Source organism: Dermacentor variabilis, chromosome 5 (assembly GCF_050947875.1).
Source record: "Dermacentor variabilis isolate Ectoservices chromosome 5, ASM5094787v1, whole genome shotgun sequence".
NCBI classification, from domain to species: Eukaryota; Metazoa; Arthropoda; class Arachnida; order Ixodida; family Ixodidae; genus Dermacentor; species Dermacentor variabilis.
In genome coordinates, this window is record NC_134572.1 from 48223859 (window position 1) to 48244510 (window position 20652).

The window sequence follows — 20652 nt, forward strand, 5'->3', positions numbered from 1 at the left end:
TAGCATTGACGATATGTCCAAGAAAAGTAATCTCACGATGGCCGAAGTTACATTTCTTGGAGTTGAGTTCTAGACCGGCCTTGCGAAAGATGGCAAGTACAGCTGAAAGGCGCTCAATGTGTGTGCTGAATGAGGGCGAGAACACAATAACATCATCTAGGTAGCAGAGACAAGTGGACCACTTGAATCCTTGGAGTAATGAGTCCATCATACGCTCTAAGGTAGCCGGGGCGTTGCATAGCCCAAAAGGCATAACTTTGAAGTGGTAAAGACCATCAGGCGTTATAAAGGCGGTCTTTTCATGATCTAGATCATCGACAGCGATTTGTGAATAAACGGACGGTAGGTCGATGGACGAAAAATACTTTGCCCCGTATAGGCAATCGAGGGCGCCATCGATACGAAGTAGTGGGTAGACATCCTTCTTCGTGATGCGGTTGAGGTGGCGGTAATCGCCGCAGAATCTCCATGAGCCGTCCTTCTTTTTGACCAGCACGTCAGGGGACGCCCAAGGACTTGACGATGGCTCAATGATGTCTTTCGCTAGCATCTTGTCGACTTCCGTTTTGATGACGTGACGCTCCGAAGCTGAAACTCGGTAGGGTCGCCGATGGATGGGTGGATTATCGCCTGTATGTATACGATGTTTGACAAGTGACGTCTGACCTAAGGGTCGGTTGTTCAGCTCGAATATATCCTTCTAGAATAGCAATAGACTGTACAGCTGTTCAGTCTCCGCAGGAGTGAGATTCGGGGCGACCATTTTCCTAATGTCGCTGTCAGTACATTCGGCAGACCGAAACGGCTCACAGGAAGCGTCGGCGGCAAGTCTCAACGCAACTAACTTCTAAAGCAGTGATTGTATCCAGGGTGATATCTTTAGGCAGAATTTGCTTAGCGAGTTCGAAATTCACCGCAGGGAGGTACGTGCGATTGTCTGTGACCCTCAGTATTGTATGCAGAACAGTAACGCTGTCGGTGAGATTGATGGCAGGTATGGGAGCGGAGATCAAATCAACATCGGGAACTGGCGTAGAAGGCGACATTTCGATGTATGTCAAGATCTGTGGTGGAATGTGAACAAAATCAGTAGGTCTCAGGCGAATTTCTTGTGGTGTTGAAGGAACCTCCAGTAGAGGCAGGTCAAGACGCACAGTACTTGAGGAACAATCGATGATTGCTGAGTGGGCGGAGAGGAAGTCTAGACCTAGGATGAGGTCAGGGGGCCTTGGTCAAGCACGGTGAAAAGGACGACAGTAAGGCGGCTGGGAATGCTCACACGTGCAGTACACATTCCGACCACGGTCACCGTGCTATCGTCAGCGATTCGTACTAACCGAGTAACGGCAGGCGTAACAATTTTCTTTAAATGGCGGCGTAGGCGGCTGATCATCATCGATATGTGTGCTCCGGTATCTATGAGGGCTGTGACGGGTGTGCCATCAACTTGGACGTCAAGAAGGTTACGTCTTGTAAACACCGTCAAAGGAGGATTTTGCGGCGAATCCGACATTGCAGCACCACCTCGACGTGGCGCATTGCCTAGTTTTCCTGCTGGGACGACCCTGGGTAGGTCGACAACGGCGAGCTGTGAAGCTGGGGCGTACGTGGCTGGCGACGTTGAGGCGACGGCGAGCGAGCGTAGCGGCGAGTCGAGGTAGTGGCGTCGGAAGCGTCGTAAAAGCGACGGAGTGAGGAACTTCGGGGCGAACATGAATTCCGGAAGGTGTTTCGAGGAGGGGACGGCCAACGGCCCCGGCAGTGATGGGAAACGTGACCGATTCCGCCGCGCGCAGCAGAAACATATCGGCCTGTCGTCAGGTGTGCGCGAATCCGATGGATTCCTGGTAGTGTAAGGATAACGGACACTGTGAGGTGTACTACGATAGGACCGAGGCATAGGAGCAGCGCGGGTGTCAGGACGACTCAAGGAGCAGGTGGTGGGATGACCCATATTAGCGATTTCCTGGTGAACGACGGACTGGATCAGCGATATCGTCTCAGCAGTGTTGTTCCAAGACGTCTGTTGACGAGTTCGCGGCGTGCAATTCGGGTCACGTTATCACTTGGTGGCGGCGAGCTAGATTGGTCGGCGGGGTCGGTACAGGAAGAGGTCGCTGCAGTATTTTGAAGCCGTGTAAAATGATTCTATATACGGCGACTCTTTGCCTGCTCGATATGGCGGCATTCCTTCATGATGGCGTCAATAGTAGATAACTTTCCGAAGACCAAAAGGTTGAATGCGTCGTCCGCAATGCCTTTAATAATGTGTCAAACCTTGTCCTCCTCCGGTATGGACGTGTCGATTTTATGACAGAGGGCTAGGACGTCCTGAATATAGGAGACATACGACTCGGTAGCCGTTTGGGCACGCGTGGCGAGTTGTTGTTTGTTGTTGTGACCAAAATGTCACAGGTATAAAACTATTTACACGGTGTATTTACAAGGTTATATAGACAGCAGCCGAGGATCCCGAGAGGCTGTTGCCACTTCGTCGTCTTCAGCGTCGACGACCTTGTTCTCTTTTGCCACCCTAACAATATCTCGGAACACAAGCCCTCCAGAAGAATCAAACAAGTTAAAGTTGTCCTCACGATTTATATAAGGTTTCTGTTAAACTTGTACCATTCTCGGGGTAGAAAAAAAATAATAAGGAAGTTTTTGGTAATTATTTCTATGGGGACTAACTTATGACAAAAATTGTGTCCAGCAAAGCACATAAACCGCCTGTATAAGAATATATTGCTTAGCTAGTACAATGTTTTATTAAAGTTACCATTCAGTTAACTTTGAAGACCCATCCTATCATCAAATGTATCCACTTGGGAAGCAACGATTATTGCAGGGAAGAAGCAACGAAATCGTTGCTTTTATACAGTGTGTCCGCGAAGTAATGATGCACCTTTGGCTGGCCACAGGAAATCAACGAAACAAGATAGAAATATAAAATCTTCACATTAACATTCGTTTGTCCTACGAACTGCCGGCATGCTTCAACTGCTTATCCCACCGATTAATGTTATTCCTATGTGGCGGCGCCTCGTTGTATGCGCGACGATATGTACGTTGCACTTTGGTCACCGATGCGAATTTAGCAAGCCACAGAACACACTGAACTTACCTCTGTACCATCCACATCTCTACTATCGTTGGCGAGGGTTCATCAGCAGCTAAGCAGTTCTTGGTGCGGCGTCAACACTTATGCGCGCACACCCTTACACATCATGCCACGAGGACTTGGAGAGTTTTTTTTTTTGGAAATATTTAACATTTCTGTCTCGTTTTGTTGCTTTCCCGTGACCGGTCAAAAGTGCAGCATGACCTTACGGACACACTGTATTTCAGGCTTGCTTCTTGCCAATACTTTAGATGCTATATACTGGCGCTGTTGGCGTTTCTCTTTTGTATCGAGTGGGTCGGTTATGGCTCTGAAGGTAATGCGCCTATTTTTCAGGCTCATCTATGTGTAACACAGTGCTCTGTTACCGTGCTTGCTCTATACGACAAAGTGAGAAAGTACCTACGAAGAATTTATATGTCATTGTTTCTCACTGGTTTTTAATGTGGCCTAATTAATATACAAGCCAGCACCGACGCCTACCTTAAGTTTGAAAACGGCGTCTGCCTATATGCTCTGCCTATAGAGTAGAGCTTGTACAGCCCGACATGTACGTAAATGTACTTGGATAGCTCGATCCTTACCATTGCAGTCTTCTGTCAGGTCTGGGTTATCGCATATACATCTTCTATTTGACTTGCCATTGTCGTCTTCGCATTTGCCTACCTTGCATGGCTCAACATTACAGTTGTGAATGCCTGAAAGAAATATATGAAGCACTGAGTCGTCATATTTATTCACTGGGTATTTGTCAACAATGCCGGTTGAAATTCTCCTGCTATTCAATACTCTAGTTAGAAAGTGAACCGTTATCGTCGACAGCTGTGTACTAGTCCCGCATATGCGGTATTTCACCACTGACTTCTGAAGTCAAGGCAGTGTGGCATTTTTGCTGAAGGCTTGCATCATTACTACCATCTATTTGGTGCACCAGGCGTTAGCTGTTCTAAGCAGTGGTGGTTGCAGAATTTTTTTTCCTTGTGAAAGGCGGACATTTCGAAAGGGAGGGGAGGGGGAGACGGGCCCGGTGCACCTCTCTCCTTGTACACTCCTGGTTATAAGCACATGATAGCGCCCAATACCCGTGTGAAGCAATCAATTGAGTGCTGGTGCGCAAATGCGCACTTTTCATAGATTGGACCACTTGCACACAAAGTGGTAAAGGAGTGGTACACGCAAATTCAGCGTGCTAATGCAGATAAAGGCCATTAAATTGCCAGAGCTTCTTTCTACTGCTTTGATGTTACAGCATTTTACAGCATCAAAACGTAGACGGTAAACTAGTGGCAACCTCAACGCCGCCTAAAACTCCAACGTGCGTTGTAGGTTTCGTTGCTGATATTTGCTTCCTGTCTGCTTGTTTATATATGTCGGATAACTTTTCAGCGCAGTGCGGCCATAAATATTCGCAAAGGACGTCCGCTTATACGTAAGCGTTAACTGCTAGTGGGGCGTTGTCAGATGCTTTAAGACAAATATCACACGACACCTTTGCATAGAAAGACAAGCGGAAAACACTTCAGCTTTAAAGTACAGCATTGGTTGTAGAATTGCAACGTGTTGCGTAGACGCATGTAATTCAGCACTGTTAGAAGCGTCAGTACGTGAAAAGCTTATCGGGACAAATCGAGGCATAAAGGACAAAGCAACGCTACACGTTCGTCCTCTCCATCAATGCCTCTAGAAGCGTCTATAACTTTAATGCTCATATTAAGAAAAGATTCATACACGGCTTGAATTTGCACGTTTCGTCTCTTTTAGCAACACAATTGCTTGAGTTATTCGCCTTCATAACTTTTTTGAGCTGTCGCTCACTTGCTACTATCTTATGTTTCCGGCTTTTTTTTTTCATCAGCTTTTCTTCGAACGACCTAGAATGAACTGAAGAGATCCCTGTGCACTATGTGCTTTATCGTATTTTGGCCTGTGCTTTATTTTCTAACAACAGGGCTATCCTCTAGTGGAAATTTGCGGCAAAGTAAAAAAGTAATGCATTCTTTGATGAAAAATTCGCCAGTTCTGCCAATAACTGAGGGAAACTTTTGTTTGGGGACCACTTTGGTGGACAGCTGGTGCCAGCAGCTAGTTGTGCCAGCAAAACGAACTTTGCAGTATAATCACAATTATCGCTTTGATTATATGACGCAATACACGGAATTGCTGGTTGGTCACGTTTTTCTTGTTTTTGCCTGTGTATTTGGTTTTCTCTTCGTTCTTTTCACATGCACAACGATAGAGAAGGTAAAATCTTCTATCAGAATTTGAAAATGTGAACTGCATAATTTGGTTGCATCTCAAAGCGACCAGTGTGGGGTGATTTTCTAGCACATATTAACAGTAATCCGGAACGTGAGGCAGAAAGAAGTTCTTGCGTACTTTGGCATTCCTTAGCAGCGCTGTCAAAGTACTGACTGTCGTCGCATTTGCATTCAAACATGTCCTGCGTTTGAACACAAGGCAGCGCACCACATATCTCCACGCCAAACGTCCTGCACAGATCTGAAATATAGGTAGAGTTATGTTACTGTAGGAGCCGAAAGACAAAGAACACACTGGTTAGATGTTTATCTGAATATAAATGCTTAAAGTCCTACCACCTCCCAGAATCATTTAAATGGTTGTGAGGCCAATGTTTTCTGTCATCTCGCTTTTATGAATGTTTTCTAATACCGCGATCACCTGGGGCCCTTTCAGTTGCGACCTTGCCTAATCGGAATCGATTTTATCAGTTGTGATTGAATCTTGTCAGCAGCTCGAGCATATGAACCCTAGCAAATGAATGAGCTAGGCATAGGTTCGTTAACATCACCTACGTAACGCCGTCTGGGCCTGTAGTTGCCCTTGTGTACGGCATAACGTAAGAAAACATTTCAACTACTCTAAGCTAAACTTACAGTAAAGTTGAGGGTGTTCTGGCATAAAACACGCACTAACTCTCTGTTCTGCTAGTGCTCTGAAACTTGCAAATAGTAGGCAGCTAAGCAGAGTTCCTGGTCTGGTTATAAGTTGACAAAGTTCGTCAGCAACACACGTTGGCGGAGCGTTTCGAGCTACGGCAAAGGCTCGGAAAGGATGGCTGTGTGTAACTTGATCATTAAAAGATCGGACAACTGACCACATTCTGGGAACTGGAGTGAAAAGAGAACGACGCGCAGTATTCTCGCCATCTTCTCGTACCTAATTTCTGTAAGTGTCTGCGTGAAGTTGGCTCAACTTTCTATGCCATCTTGTCATATTTTATAAACTAATGCTCGGTTGGCAATTCACCACACTGTTGCTGATTCGGAGCTTTCATTTTAGAGGTTATTTACTGGAGCCAAGGGTGACATTCTTACAGTCCTCCATGTTCTTATTCAGTGTCCTTAAATAGAAGCCCAACGAATGAATGTTTTTTATCCCGCATACTGTGAGCACGTTCCTCTTCATTAAACATTCTTTCTGATACCCCCCCCCCCCAGGAGCCGCTTTTTCATTCTAAAAGTCTTAAAGTTTTTAGCCGATGTAGACACCGCTCACATCATCTGGCCAGGTTGTCTGTGGCGCAGCCTCGCCTCGCAGGCTGTAGCTGCCGTGCGAAATGTTTTCACAGCACGTGCCGCTCAGGCCTTGACTTCAACGACCACTTCAGCGACTTAGTGCTATTGCATACGTTTTGCTATGTCATCACTTCTTAATGGAACTTTTATGCTCATAGCTCACACCATTAGCCATTGTGATTATTTGATACTCAGGTTTTACGCAGTTTAAAGTGAATTGTTTTGGGCCCTGCCACGGTACATCTACCATTTGCAAATAACTATCTACTGCAGTCATAATAAATTGAGAAACCATCACCATATGGTCATGGCGCCCTATGCCCATATCTGGCTCTTGAGCCAATAAAAGCCACATAGATAATACACAATAAAACCACATAAAACCACTGGAGCCAAGGAAGTTGTCAAAATACTCGACTCACCAGTAGTGTTTGAAGTAGGAACAAGATCCGTTGTCGACCGAGTTGTTCCCGATTCAGAGGCCGTTTCATTTTCTGTAATGGCAACATCAGTAGGGATCGAAGTAGTCGCTTCTCTTTCCGGAAATGACGCGTGCTGTTGTGTTGTAGTTGGTGACATGATAGTCGATGCGTGGCTCGTTGTTTGAAGTTCAGTGACCGGATTCAAAGAAACTGATGAATCTGTGGATTCTTCGCTAGGAATCGACGGAACATTTTCCGTTGACGCCCGTGCTGTTGTTAGTTCGACTGTCGTTGAAGGCGGGTTTGTAACCACATCGCCTGCATATGTAAAAGTAGCCGATCATCAGAATGGGGCGTACGTTTTTTCCTTAAGAAATTTTCGTAGCAAACTGGATATCTATCTTCTGGTTAACGTCGCTGCCTTTCACAACCTATTTATCTCTCTCTTTCGAGCTAGAACGGGAACCTTAGATGAGGAGCCTTTCGAGTGCTTTTTCTATTCTTTTGTTTTTTTGCTTTGGTTTGTCTTATCTTGTTTTACTTCACTGCAGTAACTTCGTATATATTCTTGTAGTATATGTATTGTAGAAAGTCTTGGTGGTGATGGACCTAAACTGCGAATATTTTGGCATCAACGATATCATTGGCTGCACTCTTACTCTGACTATATAGATGACTCCCACTCCTGATGCTCTGCTGTAAAGTGTTGTAACCAGCTTCTCTCTTTTCTCCGAATTTCGTAAGGTCTGCTTACGGGTATTTATTTGCTTACGCGTTCTACTGTCTTTCTTTACCAGCCTTGCGCGCTTATTGTTGTGTTCTTCGTCTCCCATACCACTTCACCTCTCAATATACAAATACCGACAGACCGACAATTCTGTATTTCTTACTAATTATTGCCAAATTGATTTTGTAGCCACCACTAAAGTACCTTTTCCTTTTTTATCGACTAGACACCACGTTTATCTGTGAACGCGCTGTCTGCAGAATAAAAACGTAGTCAGACGACTTCAGACTGCGCTGTAGAAATGTATTATGATAAAATAAAGATGTGCGTATGTGACAAAAATGTTTCAGTACTAAAGAGATATGCGTCTAAAGGACAACGAAAACTGTATTTGAATAACAAGTCTCTCGAGCACTCTTTTGCGGACAGGAACTACTTTCGTAACGTAATTGGTTTTTAGATATATATTTAAAAGGACAACATCGCGCTAATAATCATCTAATAATAAGTAATCTGGACCTTTCTGAACTTAGTAACTTATGCGAACCACGCACATGCAGTTCGAACCGGTATGCAGTTGATTGTAGTTAAATTTGAAATTAAATCAATAATGTCCCTGCCGGAAACCTGATGCAGCTAGCGCGCGAGGGTAATACTGGAAATTCTCATGATGAATGAAATGTTTTATCTTTGTGAATAGATGGCGAGCTTAATATTACCCATGATATCTTCGGCCGATATCCACAAAGCTCCTCTTGCATAAGTTCGAATCTTCATTGGCCACAACAAGGGGCGAAGTTCTCGTTATCACGCGGATTTGTGTTATGAACAGAAGGCGCCTGTGCGCCAACCGACGACAAAACTATCTCACCAAGCCGGTAAACATCCACTACAGGTTTCCATTAGGCACCTTACACCAAGCATGACACAGGAGTCAGCACTGGATTTGATTTACTTATGAAGTCTGTTGCAATTCGACACTCCGTTTTATTATGCACTGCCGACGCTGTGGAATCTACGCAAGTACAGATCGGTCGTAGAAGTCGCACTCCGCGCGTTTCGCACTTGAGATCTTTCCGATCTGAGACAATTTTCACGGGATATATACTTCAAATATTATTGATACAACTTGTGGACGTTATGTGGCGATAAATCCAGTAGTGTGTGTGAATCTTTGTGCCTCCAGCATGCTAGGTGCTTAGTTGTGGTCGTGAGCGGAGCTGTTGCGCTGCGGACACTGCTCACAGAAACGACGGTAGTCCGCTTAATCAGTTGTGTGTGTATATATATATATATATATATATATATATATATATATATATATATATATATACAAGGAAACGTTCAGTAGGTCCGGTGCATAGGTAGTTGAAGAAACGAAGGAGCGCACTTACGAAAATTACATTCTTTGTTAATGTATTAACGTTCCGGCCGTCGCACGGCCTTCGTCAGAATGAACCTGACGAAGGCCGTGCCACGGTCGAAACGTTAAACCATTAAAAATGCGATTTTCGTAAGTGCGCTCATTCGTTTCTTCAACTACCTATGCACCGGACCTACTGAACGTTTCCTTGTATATATATATATATATATATATATATATATATATATATATATATATATATATATATATATATATATATATATATATATATATATATATATATATATATGAGAGAGAGCGTAACAGGCGCCTTTTATGTAATTATTATATAAAAGTGCGTGACAGTCTTACGTCCAATATTATAGCGCATGTCATTATTGATATGGGAGGCACTATACTTGGTTGCGAATGCACGCAGGGAGGGACGACTCCAGGCTTTGTAGCCACGGCTACTAGGTATGAACGGGAGTATGTTATTGCTGTTGACAACTTCCTTAACGTGCTCACGTGTTACCAGAGCGGTCAATATTTGGCAATAGGTAAAATTAACTGTTTAGTTCCTTTTTTTCGTCAAAGCTGATCTGTACTTTTGTACTACGAAGGCAGGCTATGAATAATAATAATAATAATAATAATAAAAGAAGGAACGCAAAATATCCGACAACTTACTTTTTATGCTGCCGGCTTTCATGTACACACCGCCACCAAGAAGGCACTGGCCCTCTTTCCCAGGTATCGTTGTACACTGTTTAGTTGCAGCAATCACGTTTTCGCTTTCGTTGGCACTTACGGCGAAGCGAATTTTCACCTTTTTATCCCTGCGTGGAAGGCAGTACATTAAACCCCTTCGCAACGTTTCACTGTTCCAGTTTGTTACTGGTAGTCGGGAACATGAATTGCAACCAAAGCTTTCAAGGTAGTAACTCCGGGATTTCGCTCCCCGTGGCTGCTGCTTCCGGCGTCTGTTGCCCGAATAGCTCAACCACAAGACAGCATTCGTGTAACAAATCGTCTTATAAGTATCACCATCTACACTACCCTTACGGTTTTACCAGTTCCCGGCTTTGTTCCCAACGGAATTACGCAGGGAAACAACAAACGGTACCTAAATATTATCAGTGCGAGAAATGTATGCCTTTAAACGCGTTATATATATATATATATATATATATATATATATATATATATATATATATATATATATATATATATATATATATATATATATATATATATATATATATATATATATATATATTATAGTGAAGCTTTCTGTGCCTTCTTTCTCGGGGCTTGGCAGGTCTCTTCGCTCAGTTTCTCGCCCTGTAAGTTCGGCCCGCCCGGGATGCAAGAGGATGCAAACATTGCTGATCCCAGCGATGATGTTATACAAAGTTGGTCGATCCCGAAATCTCTGCAATCAGCAGTCACGTGGATCTCGGGCCTGACGGGGTGAGGGTTTTCGCAACTTGGCCGATTAGCCGGGCAAGCACATAATTGCAATGCTGTGACACGCGTTGCTGAGGATGAACAATTTTACAGCATTTATTTAACCATTATAGAAAGAGACAGCATATGCTCCAGCGATTCGTCAAGCTCTCAACTCATTTAAACCAAATAATAGCGTTCACCCACTACACGGAATTGGGCAAGAAAGCACTCGTTGTAGGGCCTTCGAAGAGGGTCCGGTCACATCAAAATTTATTATTTTATTATAGAATAAAAATAAACATAAATCATCTTATATATATATATATATATATATATATATATATATATATATATTATTTTGCGAAGTACAGAAAGAATGCCGTGGATTAGATAAGTTCCGATTTTTCTTTTTTGTTGTTGTTGTGATGCACGCAACTTACTTTCAGTATAACAGTGATGCGTGTGGTGGAATTAAAGCCGCGCACACGGATATGCTTTACAATTCTTACACTCCCCTCGTAAAAGTAGGCTAGATGAAATCAGCTAATGTGTACAGTTTTGTTCAACATTTTATTCGAAGCTGTATGGCAAAAGGCTTATGCAATCCCTTTAAAGGCCCCGTTACAAAGTAAATCCAGCGTTGACTGCGTTGACCGGGAGCGAAAACTTTCTACCAATCACAGCACGGCGCGCGCCGCGTTTCTACCAATCACAGAACGCCACGTGCCGCTCGGTTCCTTGCTGCGCAACCAGATGGCGCTCGCCTCCGTACATACGCGGAAGTGGCCGCGCCGGCAATGCCGAAAAAAACAAAAACAAAAACGGAGAGCATAGCGTTCGACGCAACTTTTCCCGGTAAAGATTACGGTTGCATAAGCTGGAGTTGCAGGAAGCGTGAGAAGGAGTCAGGAACTCTTCATTGTTATCGCGTCCTACTCTCAAAGGCGAAGCTAAAGCGCCTCCCAAGCTTTTTTTTTTCTTTATTTCAAAGTGGTTTAACATTTCACTATTTGAATATATTTGCTTGAGATAATCATGGCGCATGTTGTTTATTTCCGTTGTTATTTGTGCGTTGTCAAGGTGAGGTGGCGAAGTGGTCAGTGTAACAAATTTTTCCGCAGTTGCGTAAAACAGTCACTTTTTTTACCGTTAGAGCAACGTCTATGTCCCTAGCTCCCCGATATGACTGCAACAAGACATTTGCGATGGCCTTCAATGTTATACTCTCCGTATACCATTTCTAAATTTAGTTTTGGTGTAAATACCTATTTAGACCACAACTCCATTGCGGTGTTAAAGGCTTCTTGCTTTTCAGGCTCGATGACTCGTTTCTTTAAGGGGGGGGGGGGGGCTGGTAGGCACTTAGAGGAAGTCAGAGATTAATGCAATTTTCTGAAGATCCGATAAACGACTTTGTTACAATATTTCCAGGTGTTTAGTAAATACATTCCATATTAGCTGTACCAGGCACGTACCCAGGATTTTTTTTCGAGGGGGGGGGGGGGGGGCATGCCAAGGTAAAATTTCTACGCAAATGAGGGGGAGGGTACCTTTACTAGTAGACATGTGAATAACGCCCACCATTCGCCATAAGAACGCGTAAACCCACAAATAGAAATGAAATAAGGTGTATTTTACACGTACGCCTGTGCGATACACCGCTTCTTTACTTGGCAAACAAAGAAACCCGTCAAATGGACTCGCGCAGGAAAGACGCTCAGAAAGAACACTGCCAAGAAGGAGTAAAGAAGCAAAAGCGTAAAATAAAGATTACTTTACTAGAATCGAACTTAAATAAACAACAGTTGGCAACAAAGGCACACGGACAGAAGCAAACAAAATTGTCGTCATGCGGCCTTTTCAATATGGCGTCGTACTTGATACCTCCGGAGCGTCTGCTGTTCTTGAAGAATCTTTTCATCGGCAGAAGCAATGAGGTGTGAAACAGACATGAACAAAATGTATGGAGTCTTGAAAAGTCGGCGGTGCAGTTCATTTCACTGCTGCACCCGTTTTACTCATGAAACTTCACTGCCAACTGAAGTGAAGCTTCACAACAAATAGTTCTAGCGAAGCAAGCATGTCATTTCAGTTCAACAAAGAATTGGGCATTCGCCATTCTACTATAATAGGCGGGAGAAAAAGGTATAAGATTACGCGCTAATAATTTTATTTTCGTAGTTACCGCCTTATTTGGGTTACAGCAAAAGTTTGAAATACGAGTTATTTGCAGCCTCGCGGAGGTACAGTAGCTCGTGGTTGTGAAGCCATGGGCGAGGCTTCCTTGCAGACTTATGTTGTATCCGACTATAGCAGCGTTTTATTGAATTAGCGCTAGAAGAATTATACAGAAATATATATTTGCGGAGCAATCACAGTTCTTTTGGACAAGGTACTTACCTGATCTGTAGTAAGCTTTCCCTTAAAACATTAAAAGTTCGAATTGTAAGCTTCTATATTACGATCTTTACGACCTTTACTCTCAGGTACCCTTGCTTAATTCGGCTAATTCATTATTGCGCGAAGCTTGAACGAGGGCAGATAGTTCTGCTCAACAAGCGTCCACTCGAAATCAACGCAGACGATATAAAGACGTTGATCAACAGTCGGCAGCAAAGATGCGTTAGTACAAAGGTGACTTTAAAGCAAGGCCACTTCTTTTTGTTACAAGTCGAAAGCTGCATTGCAACAATTTTGTCATGGTTTACCCTTGTGCCATATGTTCACTGTGCAATATATATATATATATATATATATATATATATATATATATATATATATATATATATATATATATATATAATATGCTCTGGCCAAAATTGTGATGTAATGAATATGAAGAACTTGGCTCACTTTGTGCAGACCACATCTTTCGCGGTGATGTGCTTCACCCCAGTTTTCTTCCGCATCTGTACGGATAAGTAAAAGACAGTGTTAGCAACAATGAGCGTTACCTGACGCACGTGAGGCATGTGGGAAAATACAGCATTAATTTAGTTTGATTTAGGAGATCTGAATCACTACGTTACTGCAATTGCTCGTCTATTTCTTTAAGTAGGGAATCCCTCTCACAGACAATCAATGCCATTAGCCCGAAAATTCATCAGTGAAATATAATACTAATTAGTATAGTTAACTTGATTTATGACGCCATGAACTGAAGTATTGTAGAATGTAGTTGAGTTCGGACAGGGATGAATTGCTGAATTGCAATAATTATTCATCATCCCCAATCTTCGTTCCCTGTTGCCAGCTGTCAAGATCGAGGTTGTGCCTAATAATTTAAGTAGTCCCCAGTACAAAACCTCGCCGTTTCCGGCCAACAGCTGAGCCACAACGAGCTTGTAGAGAATAAGGACGCGCTCTCCACGTACAACGACGTTATCAAACATTCTTACTTCGCACGAAGAGTATACCCACCCCCTCAACATAAACTTGATAGTCCTCAGGCGCTTACGCTCAGACTACTGCAGACAGAAAGGTACCCTAATTTAAACACCCTGCACGCAATTCATCCCGCGGTATTCTCTAACGAGGCTTGCCCCGCATGGAGGGACGTAGCCATGCTAGCGCACATGCTCTGGGAGTGCAAAGCAACGTGCTCTAGCCCCGATAGTGCCTCGGCCAGGTGGGAGGCGGCCCTCCGGAGCGGTCGACAGGCTTGGCCTGACGGTCCCGACGTGAAAGTCGCCCGATCGATGAATGGATGTTATGAGCGTCCCCTTTGGAACGGGGTGGTGGGTTCCACCGCCAAGCTCTTGTTATATTATTGCCTAATGTCCTACCTCTGCTAAAAAAAGGAAAGGAAAAAAAAACCCACGATGAATTCCGATAACCAAAGCTTCTGAACCCCTATTGTGAACTTTGTTTTAATACGCATCTGTTGTTTTTCGTTTCCCTACTTTCACCCGTCTTCGAATCGCTTCTTAGTAATCTCTATTGCGGACATGTTTACCTTCCCCCTGGTCTCGCTGAATCCAAGGGCTTCAAGGATGTCAGTTATTGAGGTCTCGCTGCGCGCTAACGAGCGTCCTCCGGGACCTCAGTAAAGTTTTTCAGCCAACCAACCAATACAAGAACAAGGTAGTCAGCGACAGTCGATTGCACAAAGTGTCGATAAAGAAGTCTGCTTTCCAAGTCCCATTCCTTTCCGCATTCACCTTTGAACATGAACCAATCTTGGGGGCGAGGAGTTACGGTGTCGCCATCTGTCGGAAGCGCCTCCCTTGCGTAGTATGAGGGATCACGCGGCACGCTCCTCTTAGGTTTCGCTTACGGCGCTCAATAAAAACACCACGCGGCAGCCCTCCTGGAACTTAATGAAGGTACTCTCAAAACGAGTGAAGTTTTTGACTGTCAATATAATAACCTTGGGCAAACTGAAAGCACAGAATCGTTTACAGACGCTATCTTTTTACCGAATACGCATAGTGAACGCCACTACGCGCGGTCGCCGCGATGGAGTTTCCCGAACCGGCTTCTTGCGTGAAAGGTAGGCATACGCTCAGAGTAAACTATGTGAAATATGTTCCTTTAGTGGGCTGTCTGTATAACCAAATGGAGCATAACAGAATGAAGCCTCAATGCAGCGATCACACGGGTTCGCAGCGACCGACTGCGCGTCTGCATGAATGTCCGCTCACAATGTTTTGCCTTCGCTGCGAGCGCGTTTTTGCACCGTGCCGTGAGCTATAGGGCGCAGCATATGAGCATTTGACAGCACACTAGCAACCATTGCTGCGTGGACGCTATCAGAACTGTTCAAAAAAATAATTTCGTTATAGAGACTTCGACGCCTACTGCGACTGTGAAGTGCCGTCGCGACGATTCAATCTTTTTTGTCTTCTAAATTCTGGGACATTTGAATATTATTTCTCAATTTGCATGGCACTGTATGTTTATCGGTCTTCACAGCTTGCGATTTCCCTCTGCTTCTTTTTCGTAGTCCAGTGCAATAATCCATAACACAAACATGACCGTATGCCATGCCTTTTTTTTTAATGCGATTCTTAACGCTCCCTTTCCATTCCAATGAACTTGCCAGAATCTAGTATCAACAAGTTCATAGACCTAATAAAGCGTCATGACATTAGCCGGGCAGTCGTGCGCGGGCGAGCGTCTCAGTGCGCGTTTTCTGCTACTCTCCGAACATCGCGCAGTCCCGGCGCCATAGCAAAAATCTTCCTCGCGTCTGTGCTTGCTGCGCACCCGAGTTGTAGCCGATGGCTGTCTGCCGGTTCTAAGTTTCTCCAGCCAAGCTTCCCGCAGCTCTCTGTCCTGCGGCTACGTGTGAATAAGGCTGACACCGGGCTCCGTTGCGTGCATCCGGCACTGCAGCACCGAGCAGTGCCGGACCATGCTGCACGCCTCCAAAGGCAGCCAATACCTATTATAGTAATTTCAAATGTTGTCAAGCAGACACCCAAGGCGGGAAAGCCTCACCACTTAGACAGAACTGCGGTGCACGTGGGATATTAAACTTTCATTTTCAGGTCGCTTCGGCGCTTCCGAAGCAGCCGACGCGGCCGCTGTGTCCGTGTGATTCCTCCTGCCACGTTACGCCGACGGTGGCGCTAGATTTTCCAGTGGTGGAGCTCACCCCCAATAAGTGCAACAGAAACTTCCGGACAAAAGTTTATTTATTTATTTATTTATTTATTTATTTATTTATTTATTTCGTGTTGGTGCTTTATGTAAGGGGAACAGCTTCAAGAAAAGCGCAAACTCCAAGTCTTTACAAATAAAAAAGTTCACCGACGATCACGATACTCCCTAATGCAAAATTTGAGCGCAGGTCTACACGTGTTATAATTTCGCAATATATTGAGGCATCGAACCGACCACTGCATCGACTGGCAGAGCCGCGACGCGATGTGCTATATATAGACTGGCCACACAGTTGCCTCTTCCTTGCCACTGCAGTTTATGCAACCGTAATCTTTACCGGGAAACGCTTGCGGCGAACGCTACTCGCGCGGGTGAGCTTTCTGGGCATCTTTTTTCTATCCCCCGCTCGGCGGGTGCCGCTGCTGGCGCGGATGGATGCTTGGACGAATGCTGTGAGCGTCCCCTTTAGAATGGAGTGGTGGGTTGCGCCACCAAGCTCTTGTTATTATTTTGCCTAATGTCTTACCTATATCTAAAGAAAAAACAAAAACAAAGAAAAAGACGCGAAGAATGTTCAGCACCTAACTTGCTGAACCCCCATTGGGAACTTTGTTTTTGTGCAGCTCCATTCTTTGTGTCTCCCAACTTTTCTTCCACCAAACTTCCTATGGCCTCTTACTAATCTCTATTACGAACAATTTTACTTTTCGCCTCCTCTCGATGAACCCAAGGGCTTTGAGGAGTCCAGAGAAGCCTAAATTGACCGCTCGGGCGTAGAATGCGCGGACGTGAGCGCCATGTGGTGGTGCTTCAACTTCCTCCACTTTCCTCCTCGCGCTCTCTTCGCTATCGCCTTCTCTCCCCCGCTATCCCCGGCCGCCCTTCGCCTTCGCTCTTTCATCCTTCGTTGTATTCGTTCGCAGGGTTACGCTGAGGTATGACGAGGGACGCCGACGTCGACGCTCAACGAAGGAACGGCTGCCTAAGACTTACGCTCTAAAAAAAATAGTGCAACCCCTTATGAGGAATATATATTTGTGATGGCGCCTAAGAAGTGGTGGTAGAAATCTATAGGTCGCAGGGTTCTACACAGAGTAGCTGCGATGATTGAATAAACTTTATTTCGGGGACCAAGCTGTTGATGCCCGAAGATGGGCGGCCACCCTATACCAGGTTGTCGTGGTCCTGTTCATCTGCCGAAGTTGGTCCTCAGGTTTTGGGCTTGTCAGCTGTGCCTTCCACTGGTTTTCTATTGGTGCTTGGATAGGCGTTGTCCATGGGTTCTTTTTGCATTGCCAGACCATGTGGTAAAGGGTGTTTGGTGTATTGCAGAACTGGCAGTCTCTTGTAAATATTGAGGGGTACATCTGGTGTAGTAGAGTGCCGTGCAGGTATAGGCCCATCTGAAGTCGGCGTAGTATGACGGCGTCTTCTCTGTTAAGCTTGATTAGTGGTGGCGGATATTCCCTCCTGTTTTCCTTGTAATGTTCTAGAATGTTGTAGTATTTTCATTGTATCATTTTGATAAAGGCAGGATTTTTAGCATACAAGAAAATGCGGACATGTCTTGTTTCTTTTACTGCTACTGCAGTAAAGTGCTCCGAACTGAGTTTTCCTCGTGCGTCCGTCCATTCATTTCTTTACAATGAGGACAACCTCGTCGTCGTTAACTTATATTCTTTTGATCAGGCAGCCTCGTCATCGACAGCGTCACTGTCATTATTGGGGGAAGAAAAATATCCCCCCCCATTCCATCCAGTGAAAGGGGATGTACAGTGAAGCTGTTGCCAAAGTTAGACATGCTCGACGGACGTTACAGGATATTAGACAAGCAACCCCACCAGCGACGTAGTATGGAACGCGCGCACGCATGTGTGCACAAGTGCAGCATACATGCAGCATACATGTTGGAAGGCCTCTCGGCCTTCCAACAAACGCGACTGCGTTATTGAACTTATTGCATTTCGCAAAGTAAATTGCGTCAGAAAATTCATTAACTACGACTTGCACACAAGCTACTGACATGATAGCTTCGGGTTTTAATTCGAATATAGGAAAATAACGGCATCGTCAAGTGACAATACCACCTCATGACGTAATCTGACGGTGTCATCACGTCAAACGTAATGTGACACGATGCGTCTTCGTCGAATGATGACACCTAATGACGTCATGCGATGACTAATTTCTAATTATATGGTTTTACATGCTGGAACCACCATCTGATTGTGAGACGCACCGTAGTGGAGGACTCCGGATTAATTTTGAGCACCTACGGTTTTTTTAACGTGCACCTAAACCTAATTATACGGGTGTTTTCGCCCTCCGCCACCATAGAAATGCGGTCGCCGTGGCTGGCATTTGATCCCCTTAAAGGGACTGACAACAAATTTTCATGTTACCTATTTCTTTAATGGAAAGAAAATTTTACTGGTCAGAGTGTCTAATCATGAAGTGGTAAAGCGGAAAGCGCCATGGAACGTTTTTTATCAGAAATTTTCGATTTCCAGTGAGGATGTAGTCGTTCACCGGAAACGCTGAAAACGATGATAGGTGAGCGCGATCCCGATTTTACGCCGGCACTAATGGGAGTCAGACGACATGTGCAGACGTAACTCTGAGAAAGTATTATTTTGTTTAACAAGTCGATGTTTCTGCGATTCATGTTTTGCGAAGTGTTAAAGTATTTGTGTGATAACAGCTCCGTGTTTTCATGGTTTCCTGTCCAACTGCTTTGGTATTGGACCCATCCAAACGAAACCAATCAGCTTGAAAATGAAACGACGCTTTTACACCTGATACGCAGTTCAGCGTGTTGCTGTAGCCATTATTGCGTCTCGGGGTCAACGACGAGAACGGACTCTTGGAGCCTACGAAGAGGACACGAAAAGCCTAATACAATATATACATATAGCAGGTAATAGCATACAAGTAGCGGTGCCCAAGCGCGCACTAGACCGACGGGGCTGCTGGGGGTGACTTTCGCTCCTAACAAGGGGCCGGCTCTGCCTTAAGTTCCTTTGTCCAGGCGGGCGCTGACTTTAATGGATTATTAACATAGATTTAATGGATTATTAACATAATAATAGGCTATACCCCACGTACAGTTCTTCTAGATATGTTCAATATTGCCTCCGTACACACAGTATAAGAACACCAAAAATTAGAACTACCTATGGTCGGCAGCATATTCTGCATCAAATACCCAGTCTTCTTAATAAACTTGGCAACATTGTAGACCTAAATAAACAAATTTCCAAAAATAGGTTTAAACAAATTCTTCTAGAAAATTGCATTGAATATGTTTAATTACTGTTTAAGTGTTGATTACAACCTCCATATGTATTGGCTTTTTTTTTTATCTTACTCAATGTACACTGCGTGTTTTAGCACACATTGCTTCTTCTTTTTTTTTTTTTGCTGCTTGTCACAATATATGTATGTTGATCTGCTTGTCTTCCTTACTCTGTGATAAGTTTTCTTTTGTTTTTATATCTAGAGATAATAAAGATTGTTCAATGATTATCTTATGTCTACTTATGACTGCTTGCTGAACTGTATCTCGGAGCAAAAGCCTCTGTCAGGCGGTATAGCCTTTTGCTTTTGCTTCAATTTCTGATGATGTACAGAAAGAAATCAATAAATAAACTTCAAGCTTCAAATTTCAAACCGCGTCACCTTCCTCTTTCGTCGTGGTGAAAGCACAAGTTGCATACCACCGGTCATGACGGCAAGAATACAGCAGTTCTGTAGAATTATGAAGGCTGCTAGTGGATTCGTCGTGGTGGTCTGTGCCCCTGGACTCCTGAGTTCCACCCACGGAAAGTAGTCGGCAGTTTCTTGGAGCCTTGAAGGTCGCCAGTGGTTGTCTCAAGCCCAGCACAAGGGCAACGTCTTCCGAAGAACGAGGGGGGAACAGGGAGCGCCCGTTGCCTCGATGAAAGGCACGCAGTGTGACATAACACCACGCGTGTGCTTTTGATTTCCGAAGCATAGAATAAAGTGGGTGTGTCTAATAATATTCCAACTGCAATTTTAAGCAACAATTATGTTGTATTCAATAACAGGCGACTTACGTACAGTAATCTCAGACTACAACCGAAGTACCAAGACTTCACCGCCAGGCCTCGCCACGTACTGTTTTTTGAGACTTTCTTTGCCAAATTAAAATTATAATTACTACTTAAATCTTGAACAGTGTGTTGGATTCTATCAGTATAAATCATGATTATTTTATTTCCATCAACACGTCTCACAACACAATCTGGCCAGTTGTTCATCCCTTTAACAGCCGAACAGCATAGCGACTAAGCAGCCACCGCGGGTAAAGTAACTTCTCTGGGAGAAGCAGCATACTGTGCTCTTCCTGCTTATTGGCACTGCCTTCGAGATCGGCCCGCTGTTCCTTGTGTGAGCGCCGCGCACGC

The 20652-nt window shown here is 44.4% G+C and overlaps 1 protein-coding gene across 1 annotated transcript in view; it reads right to left on the reverse strand.

Annotated features, from left to right (window-relative positions):
* Positions 1-20652, reverse strand: part of LOC142582549 (uncharacterized) — a 101513-nt gene that overhangs the window by 48733 nt on the left and 32128 nt on the right. The window contains exons 8-12 of the mRNA XM_075692399.1: positions 13472-13527; positions 9857-10005; positions 7077-7394; positions 5495-5617; positions 3703-3816 (exon numbers count right to left, since the gene is read on the reverse strand). Of these exons, the coding sequence (XP_075548514.1) occupies positions 3703-3816; positions 5495-5617; positions 7077-7394; positions 9857-10005; positions 13472-13527 (760 nt within the window). The remainder of the gene's footprint in view (positions 1-3702; positions 3817-5494; positions 5618-7076; positions 7395-9856; positions 10006-13471; positions 13528-20652) is intronic.